The 15,002-nt window shown below is 43.8% G+C and overlaps 2 protein-coding genes across 3 annotated transcripts in view; one reads left to right on the top strand and one right to left on the bottom strand.

Annotated features, from left to right (window-relative positions):
* Positions 1–3,455, bottom strand: part of cdhr5a (cadherin-related family member 5a) — a 13,090-nt gene extending 9,635 nt beyond the window's left edge. Inside the window, exons 1-2 of one of the 2 annotated variants that reach the window (XM_036217102.1) lie at positions 2,917–3,455; positions 277–449 (exon numbers count right to left, since the gene is read on the bottom strand). In XM_036217102.1, coding sequence (XP_036072995.1) covers positions 277–449; positions 2,917–3,145 — 402 coding nt within the window. In that variant the 5' untranslated portion in view covers positions 3,146–3,455. The remainder of the gene's footprint in view (positions 1–276; positions 450–2,916) is intronic. The other variant, XM_024265196.2, reaches the window with a different exon arrangement.
* Positions 3,456–13,566: 10,111 nt separating this feature from the next.
* Positions 13,567–15,002, top strand: part of drd4b (dopamine receptor D4b) — a 21,987-nt gene continuing 20,551 nt past the window's right edge. The window contains exon 1 of the mRNA XM_036216604.1: positions 13,567–14,298. Coding sequence (XP_036072497.1) covers positions 13,982–14,298 — 317 coding nt within the window. The 5' untranslated portion in view covers positions 13,567–13,981. The remainder of the gene's footprint in view (positions 14,299–15,002) is intronic.

The raw sequence follows: 15,002 nt of genomic DNA, 5'->3' as shown, positions 1-15,002 counted from the left end.
GGGGGGGGGGGGGTCTGGGCCCATAGAGAAGAGCGGCTGCATCTTAAGGGGAGGGTAGGTGTGTCTTGCAGACAGTACAGGCTTATTTCTACCTGAGACATGAATAGACAGGTTTGACCTTTTTTGGCCTACATACAGCCCATATCCACCCCTGAGGACAGTTGTGCCTAGGGCTCCAGTGGGTGAACAAACTTATTAAAAATCATTACTTAATAATCCAGAAAGAGAAGTTTGTTCACCTGGAGCTGACCAAACGACAGCAACATGAAGGATTACCTCGTAATCCAGGCCTTTCTTCACCATCAGGACGCTGCCTTTGATGTAGAATAGATCCTCCGGGTTCACGGAGACCTCCAGAGTCACATCACTGCTGGAAATGACCTTCACCACCTGCACGTCAGCCGTGTTGTTTTCTGCGACGCTGACAGGGCCAGGAGGCACGGTGCACACTGTGTGGAGGGGAGGTGGGGGAGACATCACATTCAAATCCCTCTTTTCAGATTCCAGGGTCTGGTTTTCAGGATTCAAACTGTGAAGCTATCTTACTGAAAAGAGGAGGGTGGGGTCCTGGAGGAGGTCATGGTTTTTAACAGGTCAAAGGAGCAGATAAAAATCCATCAACAGCATACAAACGCATGGACAGAAAGTGTGGCGTTAAAGATGCTTTGAGTCAGAATCAAACCCCCTGTGCTCCCAACGTGTTTGGTGGTGGTGGTGAGGGTCTGCGCCACTCAGCTCTCAGAAACATGGAGATCCTCATTCATCTAAAACCTCCAGACAGGGGCGTCCTGCTCCAGGCCTCGAGGGCCAGTGTCATACATGTAGGGCTACCACAAAAAACTATTATTTTAATCGTGGACTAATCCACGATTATTTTTTTAAATTAGTCGACTAATCAGGTCATGCGCAAACTGGATGTAAAACGCATATCTTAACCATCATTAGCTTTAAACTAACTAAAAATAAAGACAATTAAGATGATAGTTTATTAAACTTTTAACGAATCATGCAGCTTCTGTCCTTTATTAGTTTATGGCATTAAAAGGAAATTAAATCAAATGACAGAGAGGTAAGGAATATACTTTCCATCAAACTCATCTTGACAGGTGCCCCACCCTCAAGATGACATAGCAATTTGATACAAATTTTAAATTTAAAGGGTATATTGGGTCAAAGGTCACCTGTCAAAAAGAGTTTGATGGAAAGTATATTCCTGATCTCTCTAATGAGGTCGACATCCAGATGTCCAGATGAGCCCACTTTTAATGTAAACATGCCTAAGATAGTGGGAGGGCTAAAGGTGGAGTGTTTGAGTGCAGAAGATGATTAGTTAGTGAAACTGTTTATTCATGCAGAATTTGAGCAGATTTCTGCACCAAAATTCTAACTGTTTTGAAATTCTGGTTTCATGGATTTTCTGAGCTGGAATCCGAATTTATGTAACAAATACGTACCAGAAATCAACCAAACAGTGGACCCTGAATCTACATTCTATGGAAAAATTAAATCAAATCACTTATCCACGATATTCTGATTGTTTTAAATCAGGAGTGTCAAACTCAATCAAGGGGCCTAAATCTAAAACACACCTTAGGTCACGGGCCGAACAGGATAAACATTTATTGAATACGAAAACTTTATTTTTAAAACTTTAAAACTGTATCTTTTTACCATAATTATGAACTATATTTATAGCATTACTTGTGATAATGCTAGTGTGAATGCTGTAAGCTGAATTTAGCCTCTGAAGATGCTGAAGTTGATAGCCAGCTAAAATATTAGCTAAATGCCAAATTGGCATAAAAAACTATGTATATATATGTATATATATATATATTCCCATTTATTTTGTAGCTTGAACACAATCATAATAAACAACTTGTGTCAAATTTTGTGCAACAAATTATTGGCACTTTAGTGCAACATTGCTGAAATCAGTAATACTATGTCTTTAACAACCACTGACACCAATTGATTTGGAATTATCCGTAGAATTCAGTGTTAACAATAGTAAACATGAACAGCAGTGCTCCTACTTAGTGCAAAATTGCTATAAACAACAGAACAAAATTCAATAATTCAAGTAGCTGCCAGACACAATGGTGCAACAAGCGCCCCCTATCTACCTCCAAAGGAACATCTCTCCAAAGGACGATGAATATAACGTTTCACAGCCTCTTCAAACGAAAATAAAAGATCGATACTTGATGGGAACCCACCGAAAATCAACTGCACGGCTGTATATCGCGATATATTGGAATACTGATATTTTGGCACACCCTACCTATAATGTCCCTGGACTTAATCATTTAAAATGTTAAAAAGAAGCAAAGGATTTGGGGTGGGGTACTCTAATATTAGTCTATAAGTCATGGATATTATATTTACTCATTATTTCCATTCTAGGAAATATAATTTGCGCATTTAAACAGTTTTTGAAACTGGGTAGTATGTTGTAAGTTAATAGGTCTGTGAAACCCCCTAATGCATTTTTGAAACAGTATTCCATAGAAATGAATACATACCAAGAAATCTATTACTGAAAATCAGGTTTTGAAGTATTTCAGGCAGAGATAAGCCGTGGTTCAGACCTGACCCGCGTACACTAAAGGACAGCTTTCTCACGTCACACGGGTTCACAGTGGCAGGTTTTTCTGGTGTCCTCAGATCAGGACCCAGAAGTTTGTGAGCTGGTTGAACTGTTTCCATACCATGTCCATCTCCACCTCATTCTCTGCAGTGAACTGAGTCATTAGTTGGCTGTCCTCTCTCGCTGTGTGCCTGTCTCCAGATGAACCTTTCGTGACTTTATTGTTCCAGTAAAGCTTGACTGGCTGAGCATCATTTAGTCAGTTTTCCATGAGGCTCCTCTAACCCCCCCCACACCGGTGAAGATGATGCCAGAGCTGTACTCACATCTTTTCTGAGCCACAGAAGCCACGGAGAAGCAGACAGCACATGTGAAGAGAAGGTCCACAGGTTTGCTCCTCCAGGTCAGCTCCATGTTCAGACTCCACAGAGCCCCACATGAAGTGCAGAGGAAGATGAGGAGTGGTGGTACCAGCTGGTACTGAGCAGCATAATGCCCTGTCTGTGCGGGCCGGTCTGTGGGAGGACGCAGCAGCTGAAATGTTTGTGACTTCATCTACAGCCACACTTTGCATTAAGCGCCTGCCAGAAGCAGACTGACGCCTCCCACAGAAATATCTGCATCTCTTTTCTGCTCTGGCAACCCTGATGCATGCTGGGAGAAACCCAACCAGCTGCCATTGCTCTGCTCCGCTCAGGTTCTTACTGCAGGGATCACTGCCGTGGGTCTGGTTGGGGTCAGTCTACCGTTAATGTGAGGGACGCAGAACAAAAAACACAAATGAAAAACTTTACAGTTAAAACATTTCAGCTTCAGGTTTGTGTTCTCATATTTATGTTTGTGTGTCTGTAACCCTTCCCCTCTCCTTAGCTTGTTTACATTAAAAGTGGGGTCATCTGGACCCCCCAAGACAGTGCGCTGAACTTTTTTTTATCATTGATTTTTGAGTTTCACTAATGTCCATGGCAGACATAAAATCCTGTCCACTTTTGTCCACATTTGTCATGGAAGGAATCACACATCAATATGTGGTTGGAGTCGACCCCAAAGAGAGCAGAAGGGTTGTATTTGGATGTGTTGGTCAATGCATGTGTGTGTTTGGGTGATTGTCTGTTGATTAGAGTGTTTTTCTGTTTTTTTCTGCAATTTCAGTGATGTGTGTCTGTTTTTATTTGTGTAGTTAAACTTGTATGTTTGTGCTTTTTATTTTTGTGTTTTCATTTTTTGCCTGTTTATACTGTGTTTAAATTTGAACTTGTGTGATTTTATTTGTGTGTTTTTATTTGTATTGGGGTTTTTGTCTTTCCATGTGTCAGTGTGTTGTGTGTTTTTATTTGTGTTATTTGTGTGCCTGCATGTTTGTGTCAGTGTGTTTGTGTGCTTTTATTTGTGTGTCTGCGTGTTTTTCAGTGTGCGTTTGAGTGTTTGGGGGAGTAACTTTGAGACAGTCACAAAGTTTGTTAACATGAGAACAATGGCAGACTCACACAGTGGGTCATGTAATGGTCTCACATGTGAAACAGGCTGCACTGTGCACATACACCCCCCCATCTGTGTGGGAACAATGAGCTCACTGATTCCTGATGTCCCATGAAGCTCTTTCTTCCAGTGTGCAGGAACACTCAGTACTGCTGTTCCTCTCTGGCCACAGGGAGGCGCTCACACTCCTCGTATCCTTGTGTCATGTTGGGGTCATTCAGGCTCAGACACTCAAAGATGTCAGAGGGAACCTGAGAGGAAATGCAGACTGATTCCACCATCGCTGACTCGTATTTTTTCCTTTCTTCACTTCAGCTACAGATGTTGGACCTTCATCTTCATAAGCCTCAACTTCAGCTGGACTCCAGGGGTTTGGTACAGAAACAGCTCAGAGAAGTAGACTGGAATACCTGACCACTTTTCTGCTCGTTTTCTGGTCAGCTCATGCTCTCAGTTCATCATCAGACACAGCAAATGGATTTTTCAGATTACACTGCTGCAGTGGCTGCTACTGTGCAAAACAGAAAAATTAAATGATGGTGTGAATCTGAGGACGGTCTGTCATCAAAAACAGGACTCCATCGTCTGCATAGACTTAAACTCTTTGGTCATCCTGTTTGAAGTGCAATGCATTTTTGAGTCTTTGTTGTTACAGGGAGATCAGGCCTAGAACAGGTCCAGAACAGGTCTATAACAGGGCGAGAACAACTCCAGAACAGGGGTCAAAAAGGTCTAGAACAAGCCTAGATCAGGTCTACAACAGGTCAAGATCAGGACCAAAATAGGTCTAGAACAGGTCACGAAAAGGTCCAGATAAGGTCTACTACAGCGTTAGAACAACTCCAGAACAGGGCTAGAACAGGTCTACAACAGGTCCAGATCAGGTTTAGAACAGGTCTAGAACAGGGACAGATCAGGTCTTGAACAGGAGTTGAACAGGTCTAGAACAGGTCAAGAACATGTCTAGAACAAGTCCAGAACAGCAACATTCTCAGTTTTTATTTACTCACAAACATTTCTTGGTTGCTCATCCCCTTTTTGGTGACCATTTTGAATCCTCTATGACATCACAAACTCTGGTTGGATAATGAGAGGAAGACCTTTCTCTCTCTAATTTAACCATTTACTGTGTATGAAAACTGGACTGAATGACCTCTCCTCTTGTATTCCAAGCAGGAAGTACTTGCTGGTTCCAAGAATTCAAAATCCCATTGAATGCTTTAAAGAAATAAACAGCTCTTACTCAGTCATTCTATTGGTCAGAATAATCATTTTAACTCTGATATGTTTTTAAAATCTTCTTGAGTCATCTTTTTTTCACAATAATTTTTGCTGTGGTGCAGGTTATTCAAGTAATAAATTGACCATTCACAAGCCTCAATAAAAGTGGGTGGAGCCTGTTGTCCCCCACGTCCAACATTCATTAGATTTGATTGATAGATTTTGAGTACCCCGCTTTCAAGTTTTAGGGGTGTGGCCATCCAACAAGCTCAATCCTGATTAGTAAGAGTGGTTACCATAGAAACATTGACTCAGACCAATCATTACTTACTGATGATGCCTGGTAGCATCCGTATGAAGAAAAAAGGACAACTGAATTGATTTCCTTTGGTTAGAGCTGGAAGTAAACCATTTTCTATAGGAGACGTCTCACTTACTCAGTCCAGTTCTCACATAAAGTACCTCAAGGCCCAGAACCAGCAGCTGGTAGGAACCACCATGAGCTCAAGGAGACGAGGAGAAAAGACTGAATCAGAGGCAGATAAGAGAAAACAAGCCATTTGTGAGAAAAGGCCTGCAGGAAGAACTGAAGGAGAAGAACACAGAGACAATAAGATGAAGGGGAGAGGGAAAAGGAAACACTGGAGAGGTAAAATCCACAGATCAGCGTCAGGAAGACAAATAAGAAAAATAGATGATGTTTGCTGCTTGGGGGGTGGCGTGGGGTCCTCTGCTGGTTCAGCAGTCTGATCTGACCTCCCTCTGCCTCCCAGAGACTACAGCTTCCCTTTCTGTGTTAGAGGTTTAATGTGTTGATGAGCTGCTCCATCCCCTGACCCTTTTACCAAAGGATTCAGGCTGTTTCAGACACACAACTGCCCCCTTCAGCTGCAAAACGGATCTCATTAAGCACTGAATTATTGGTTTCCTGCTCGCCCTGCAGCAGAGACGACCCAAACAAAACAAAAGAAACAAAACCCAGAGAAGCAAAACGAGAGTTTAAAAAAAATCGGAAACAACCGAGAGAGGGACAGAAACAACAAAACAGGAAGAAGAAACATCTGAATTTAACCAACGCCACATCTACCACACTTTCAGTGCACAGCTTCAGTGTAACCACAGCAAAAGAAATAAAATACTGGACGAAAAAAAGCAGTTTTATTCTTAATCTTCTTTATATGAGTCCTCCTCCATCATCAGAAAAATACCACAAGAACATAATAAAAATACAATTTTCATTGGAGTGGAGCTTCACTGTTAGTTTGTAATGACTACTTTGGATCCAGCAACGGGTGTTGCTACGCCATCAAACCCTGCGAAGTTCGGTGCCTTGCTGTAGGCAATTACACCAACTGTTGTCACGGAAGCCACCATGGAGCAGCTAACCGCTAATCCCTCAACCATCTCCCCAGCTCCAGTGACGTCACATCCCATGCCTGCTGGTGGAGTTACTTCTGCATCTACGACTCCTATGTCGTGTCTTTGTTTGTCATTACCAGACAAGTTCAACGACAAACCTGAGAATTGTAACAGATTTCTCATGCAATGTCAGCTCTACCTTCATCACAAAGCTGAGTTATATCCCTCAGAATTGGATAAAGTGTCATTCCCGTGCTCCCTGTTGACTGGAGAAGCCCTGGAGTGGCTGGCAGCAGTCTGGACGGGAGGTTCCCTGCCGTTGAGGGCACTCGTATGAGGTCTTCACGCATCTTTTGCGGGATCTTTTCTAACACGTCACCGATGGAAAAGACCCACAGGACCAGCTAATGGATATTAAGCAGGGTAAGAAAACCGCAGCCGCCTACTCACTGCATTTCCGTACACTAGCTGCTCAGACTCTGGTCCTCTTGTGGACTTAAAACTGTTTATTGTCAGGGGTTATCCACTGAACTGCAATGTGAGCTCGCCTGCAGAGATGAAAATCTGGATCAGCTCATCGCCTTAGCTATCCGCCTGGACAACCTCCTTTGTGCCAGAAGACCACAAGCCAGTAAACCTGAACTTTCTTATGCTCAAGCTGGTGCCGTCGGCCATCATCATACCACACTTGGGAAACCCGTAGAGTTGGGATCCTAACTCCCGAAGAAAGGAGCCGACGTATGCCAGAGCCCCTAAAGAGCCTATACTGTGGTTGGTTCGGCCACATGCGAGCCTCCTGCCCTGATTGTTCACCAAGATGATCGGGCATGTTGGTGAGTGACAATTCACTTACCTTTGAAGTTCCCGTGGTTATTCAACTTAAATATAAAACCGTAGAAGCCCAAGCAATGATAGACACTGGGGCAGCAGGCAATGTCATTGACCAGAGTTTTTGCTTGTGCTAATTCCATCCTTCTGTTTCCCTACAACTCACAGGTGGCAGTATCTGCCACAGATGGACATCCATGTGGTCTCTCATACCAGACCTTCAGCCCAACATCCGGCACAACCACTATGCGCTTCTTTGCAATAGACCAAGGATGACAAACTTTTTCGCTCAAGGGGCCAAATTCTAAATGTGATCCCGGTCCGCGGGCCAAATACAATATTTTTTTGCATGTCATGAAATAAAAGGAGGAAATAAAGAATATATGGTTGGTTTTGGGAGCATATTGAAATGGATGGACATTTTTCTCAAAACTGTTATGGAAATTGATTTTTTTCTTATTAAATGCGCTTCTGAAGTGTCTGTCCGAGTACAGCACAGCGGGCGCCACAAGAGATCCCACAGCGTCACAGCTAATCGTGGATCTCCTCTGTAAAATCAATAACCTCTCACTTGCATCTGAGACTGTCAGTGGACTCGCTACTCGAGCCAGCGCAGCACGTCATAATTTTACTAAAAACATTGCATTTGGTCATTACCTCAAAATGTGACAACCTCACATCTGTTGAGATTAATAAAGTTCTGAATATTGATATTTGTTTCCAAGCTTGTTGTCATTATTGATAATTATAGTGAGAAATCAGTGTCTTCACATAGAGGGGAATCATTATTATTATTAATAATGATACTCCTAATAATGATACATATGACTTAGTACCCATGAAGTAGCCCTCAGTTTCAAAAAGGTTGGTGACCCATGCTATAGATTCTCCCCAAAGCGTCACCACCCTGGGTCTCCCGGGGTTGGAAACCGACAATCCCACCATCAACTGGTCCTCCAAAGAACTGATATTTCAATCAAGCTCATGCCTTCCCTGTTGTCTTTAGACCATGGATCGTTCTTCTGTTTCTGCCACTGTTTCCACTGCTAACATCGCCATACCTGAACTTGATTCTTCATCCCAGTCTCTGCCAGTTCAGTATCACGACCTCCAAGAAGGATTTAATAAACACAATGCCAAACGTCTACCCCCTCATCACTCCTATGACTGTGCAATTGACCTCCTTCCTGGTGCTGTTCCTGCTAGAGGGAGAGTGTTTATTCTTTCCCAGCCTGAAACTGAAGCCATGCAAAAGTTCATCCATGAAGAATTACAAATGGGCTTCATTCGGCCGTCCACGTCTCCGGCTTCAGCTGGTTTCTTCTTTGTGAAGTCCCTCCTGCTCTGGAGCAGCTCTGCCAGGCTCGGTAGTTTATCAAATTGGACTTGCGTAGTGCATATAACTTGATACGCATTGATGAGTGGAAGACGGCCTTCTCCACCACTACTGGACACTATGAGTATGTCGTCATGCCCTTCGGCCTTCCGTCTTCCAGACATTGACATGACATTTTTAGAGATATGATGCAGAATAATGTTATCGTTTACATGGATGACATTTTGGTGTACTCTAGAACATTTGAAGAACATGTCTCCCATGTCCGACAGGTGATTCAGCGTTTAATCAAGAGGAACCTCTATGCTAAGAGAGAGAAGTGCACCTTTCATCAGACTTCCATCTCCTTTTTAGGTTACGTCATTGATGCTCAGGGGGTTGCCATGGATCGAAGTAAGGTGGACGCTGTGCTCACTTGGCCAAAGCCCACAAATGTTAAAGAGCTGCAAAGATTTCTGGGTTTTGCAAACTTCTATTGTTAATTCATCCGTGGCTTCTCTACTGAGGAGTGCTCCCTAACATCTCCAATGAACCCCAGAAGCCAAGTCAGCATTCCAAGCTCTCAAACAACGTTTCTCAGAGTCCCCGATTGTCCGTCATCCTGATCCCTCAGCTATGTTCATTGTGGAGGTGGACGCCTCAAGTACCGGGGTAGGTGCCATCTTGTCCCAACATCAAGGTCCATCCTCAAAAGTCTTCCCCTGTGCTTATTTCTCACGGAAACTAACTGCGACTGATACGAATTACGACGTGGGAGATCGTGAGCTGCTCACCATAAAAGAGGCATTCTGGGAGTGGAGGCATTAACTGGAAGGGGCTTCACATCCATTTCTGATTTTGAATGAGCACAAGAACCTCGAATACCTCAGGTCAGCAAAGAGACTAAATTCCCGTCAGGCCTGCTGGTCTGTGTTTTTCTCCAGGTTTCAGTTCCAGGTCATGTATTGACCAGGTTCCAAGAATGGCAAGGCGGATGCCCTCTCACGCTTAGATGAAACCACCGTAGAGGAACCAGGGACCATACTCCTTTCCACGGTGGTCATAGCCCCTATTCAGTGGGACATTATAACGGAATTAATTAAGTGTAACAACGCCAATCCACCACCATGTTGTCGGGCCAATCGGGTCTATGTTTCCCATCATACGGACAACGGGTCCTTCAGCTGGTCCATGACACTCCTGCGACCGAACAACCAGGCATGGCTGCCACTCCGAGTCTATTACAAAATTCTTTTTGATGGTCGACTATGCAGGCGTACATGGCCCAGTATGTGACCAGCTGCGTGACCTGTCAAATGGCAAAGACCCCTTATCGTCTTCCTGCTGATCTGCTACAACCATTGCCCATACCTCAATGCCCATGGTCCCACGTTGCAGTGGATTTTGTCACCGACCTGCCCTTGACCCAAAGCAAAACCGTCATTCTGTCTGTCATTGACCTGTTTTTCAAGGCCTGTTGTCTCCTTCTACTACCCAAGCTATCCACAGCATTTGAAACGGCTGAACAACTGCTAATGCATGTCTTCCGACATTATGGTCTCCCTGAGGAAACGTGTCAGATCGAGGACCACAGTTTACCTCACAGGTCTTGTGGGAGGTCTACAAAGGGCTTGGAATCAATGGCTGATCTAACGGTCAGGTAGAAAGACTAAATCAAGAAATAACCAAGTTTCTTAGATCACATTGCAGTCATCGCCAGGAGGATTGGAGTAGGCACCTGATCTGGGGAGAATACCCTCAGAACTCACTCAAGAAAGCTGCCACTGGGCTTACGCCGTTTTAGTGTGTTCTGGGCATTCAACCTCCTTTCTTCCTCTGGTCTGGGGAACCCTCTGAAGTCCCTGCAGGTAACGAATGGTTCTGGTGCTGTAAGGAGACTTGGGAGGCCGTTAATGTCCAGCTCAGACACGCTGTTCATCGCACCCGGGATCAGGCCAACAGGCACTGTCACGATGGACCCGTTCTGACTCCCAGACAATGGGGAAAATCACGTTTTGCCCTGGGCGCCATGCAGCCTAGGGGCGTCCTTGTGTTCATGCCACAGATGCCAATAATTTCACAAGATTTATAATCTTGTTTTCCCAGATGCATGAGGGTTTTCCCACTCTAAACTTAAGGAATCAGCACTGTACCATTTAAGTAAAATGTTACAATTGAATTTTCAGAAGAAGCCACATGAACAGTTCAGCTTCAGCTCATTTTTCTTTGCTGTGTTTTCAGGGGTTTGACAGAGATGCGGTTGTGATGATGCTCCCACAGGACAAGCTGACTGCTTCTCCTGACTGTGGAGAGCAGATCAGACCTCCTCTGTGAGCTGCTGAAAAGTTAAAGTCCCATCAGTTGTCACACACCTAGGTGTGTGAAATTTGTTCTCTGCATTTGACCCATCCTCTGGGGAAGCGGTGAGCAGCAGACACAGCTGCGCTCTGGAACCATTTGGTGGTTTAACCCCCAAATCCAACCCTTAATGCTGAGTGTCAAGCAGGGAGGCAGAGTCCCATTTTTAGTCTGATGGGGCTGCTGTGTCTCACATCCACAGAAATTTCCAGTAGCTCTGACTCTTTTTTTAACTCCTGAAAGTTTTATTTTCAGTTTCTGACATTAATGAAGAGGATCTGAATAATTCACTGTCAGCATCCGTCACACGGTCCAGACGGTGAGCACACACCAGAGCTTTGTTTGACAATGCTGCTCCATGTGTGCAGGCGAGCCTGCAGACGCGCCTGCAGAGGATCTGCTCACACGACCCAGAATCCATCAGTGATGTCAGGATGATCCATGGAAGAAGCAGCTCTATCTTATGACCATGTGCTCCTTTTTTCTTTTTATAGAGCAGCACTTTATGACAGCTTTCTACAGAAAAGCCTTCAAATGACTTGAACATCTGCTGAGCATGTGAACTTCATTCTTCTCCTGGGGCTTTCAGGCGACGTGGGAGAAGATAATTGCTCCTGACTGTGTTCTAATCATATTCATGCCACAGGAGGTGCCGCGGCCCAAACACCTTTCCTCTGTGATGGGGAGAAAAGCGTGTCAGCTGTTTGCTGCATGTGACATCTGACTCTAACAGTGAGGAGGCGGAGCTGCAGCTCTGTCTGCGTCTCAGAAGTGTCTGTTGTTAAAAAAAAGACGCTGATTCAGAGTGAGGTCAACAGCTCCTTCGGTTTTGGTCGTTAGGCTGCTTTGAAGATTCTACTGAACACGAAAACGTTACACCACTCACACAGCAGCACATGATCACAGAGTGAAGCTGCACTAAAGCCTGAGAGCTGCCAACAGGCACGCTCACATGCACAGAAAACGAAGACTGCTTCAGGGGCGCTCACTACACCTTTAATGAAAAAAAGTTGATTTAGTGTTTGGTGATCCTTTAAAGAAAACTTCAAAAACTTTAAACAACTATAAAAACTTTGTAAAACTACTGAAACTTTAAAAACTAAAAATAAAAAAAAATACATTTTTGTAAAACTTTAGAAACTATTGAAACTATAAAAAAACAGAAAGGTAATAAAAAACTACAGAAAAACTACAAAAACTTTTTTTTAAAACTATTGTAACTTTAAAAACCTACAGAAACATTAAAGAAAACTTTAGAGGCTTTAAAAAACTACAGAAACTTTTAAAAACTACAAAAACTTTAAAAAACCACAAAACTTTGTAAAACTACAGAAACTTAAAAAAATTTCGAAACTATTAAAAAAATACAGAAATGTTAAAAAAAAACTACAGAAACTTAAAAAACCTATTGAAACTTTAAAAACCTACAGAAACTAACGAAAACTACAGAAAATAATAAAAAACAACAACTGAAACTTATAAAAAACGGATCAAACTGTGAGCTTCCTAGTCTGCAGACTCAATCTGCAGCTCCTCCTCCTCAGCAGAGGACAGTAGCTCCGGGGCTTTCCTGTTTGCCAGCAGAAGCTGTAGATGTTGGAATGACTCGTGCAGCATTATCCTTTTCCTTCAGGATCAATAAGAACCTCCTGATTCCAGCATCCTGGTCTCCATCTTTCTTCCCCTTTCTGCTGCTCCCTCTGAGGGCCTCCACAGCTAATCATTCGCCTCCATCTAACCCTCCTCTGCATCCTCCTCACTCACACAACCAGCCTCCTGTAGCCCTGAGCTTCACCTCTGATCTTCCTCTTTCTTGATAGCTCATCAGGAACTCGTGAATGCGTTTTGATGTAAATGACCCATTTGAATTTTCTCTCTGAGCGTTTTTTGTGTTTCATAAAACTTCCCTCAAATGAGCTTTACAAGATCGAGATGGAGTTTTAAGGAAAACCAATAGAACTTGAGTGTTGGAGATGATCCTGACTCTGGTGACCTCCATAAGGAGTGGACCAAACAAGCTAAAGGAGGCAGAGTTTGGAGAAGGAGGATTCAGGAAAGAAGTTTCAAAAGAAAATCGGGGTTTGGTGCGGATAAGGACTGAGGTGTTATGAAAGGTCAGCAAACAGAGCAGCTGAGTGAGATAAAACACGTTCCACTGAACTGAGAGAGGGACGTGATGCTGTGAGGAAACTCTGTTTCTCTCCATGAAGAAACCTGATGAAGAAGGCCTTCATCAGATCAGCTGTTTGAGCAGAAACCTGCAGACCTCCAGGCTGCTGCTCCTGACACTGGAATGAGTTCTGCTGCTGCACAGAAACATGGCTGAACATGCTTCTCCAGACTGAGAAAAGAGTTTTCGAATAAAAAAAATCGCAACTCTTTGCGTTAAAGTGAGTCCGAAATGTTGCTCGTGATGCAGCAATTGACCGTATTAGTTTAATTCCGTCACCTCAATAAGTGGGTCAAAGAACCCATCCTCCCACCCCCTCCCCCAGCCTGGGTCTGAGTCTCAGACCTGGACTTTGCGCTCCTGAACCTGATCAGCTGAGACGGTTCTCGCAGCCGGCAGAGCTTCAGTAAGAAGATTTGCGGATTTGTTCTTGCCTTCTGATTCGCTCTCGCCGCTGCTCACTCCTTCTGCTGCGGGCTGAGGATGAGTGGCGCACTCTTCCTCCTGAGGTGCGTGACTTTCCAGGTTAAACATGCGTGGAAGTGAGTCTGGCTCTGCGTAAAACCGGAGGAGCTTCGGGCGCACGGCGCGCTCCGAGCAGGATGCCGACCACTCCCGCGCCGTTCCCGCGGACGCCGGGGCTTCTGGACACGGGTCATAGATGAGAAGTGTCCCGGAGAGACGCGGCTCCCTCCCCCCGGGGACTATGACGGACAACCTGACGGGCTGGAACGCCACGCAGCCCGCGGAAGAGGCGCAGCGAAACTTCCCCGCGCTCATCTTCGGGGTCCTGCTGGTGGGGGCAGTCATCTGTGGGAACGTGCTCGTGTGCCTGAGCGTGTACCTGGAGAAGGCTCTGAAGACCACAACCAACTACTTCATAGTGAGTCTGGCGTTTGCGGACCTGCTGCTGGCGCTGCTGGTTCTGCCGCTCTTCGTTTACGCAGAGGTGAGGCGCCCCGAGCAGCCGCGCGCGGGGCACGCACGTTGACTCCGCATGGCACTGACACAGAAACCAACAAAAGGATGGATTTAGCGAAGTTCCTCAGTAAAAACTAAAGGTTAACAAGAGGCGCTTTGAAAAACTTTGAAAAAGTCCCGAAACTAAGAAAAAAAAAAAACTACAGAAACTTTGTAAGACTATAGAAAAAAACCACTAGAACTTTGTAAAACAGAAACTCGACTAAAAAACTACTAGAACTTTGTAAAACTACAGAAATTAAAAAACAACCACAGAAACTTTGAAATAGGCCTGCTATAGTTAATTGCTGAAACTTAAAAACTACAGAAACTTTGTATAACTATGGAAACTTGAAAAAAAACTATACAAAAACTTTATAAAACTACAGAAAATGTTAAAAACTGCATAAATGAAAAAAAAACAATTGAAACTTTGTTATATTACAGAAACTTTGTAAAACTAGAGAGACTTAAAAACTACAGAAAATTTAAAAACTATGGAAACTTAAAAACACAGAAACTTTGTAAAACTACACAAACGAGTAAAAACTACAGAAACTTTAAAAAGCTCAGAAACTAATTAAAGTAATTATTAAAAACTAATAAAACATTGAAAACCTACAGGAACCGAACACTGCAGAAACTTAGGCTACAGAAAACAATGTTTTTTTGTTTTTTCAAATGACATTGAATTTAAACTTTACAAAACCACAAAACCAGGT

The sequence above is a fragment of the Oryzias melastigma genome, linkage group LG3, assembly GCF_002922805.2.
Source record: "Oryzias melastigma strain HK-1 linkage group LG3, ASM292280v2, whole genome shotgun sequence".
Lineage (NCBI taxonomy): Eukaryota > Metazoa > Chordata > Actinopteri > Beloniformes > Adrianichthyidae > Oryzias > Oryzias melastigma.
This window is presented reverse-complemented; position numbering and strand designations above follow the sequence as displayed.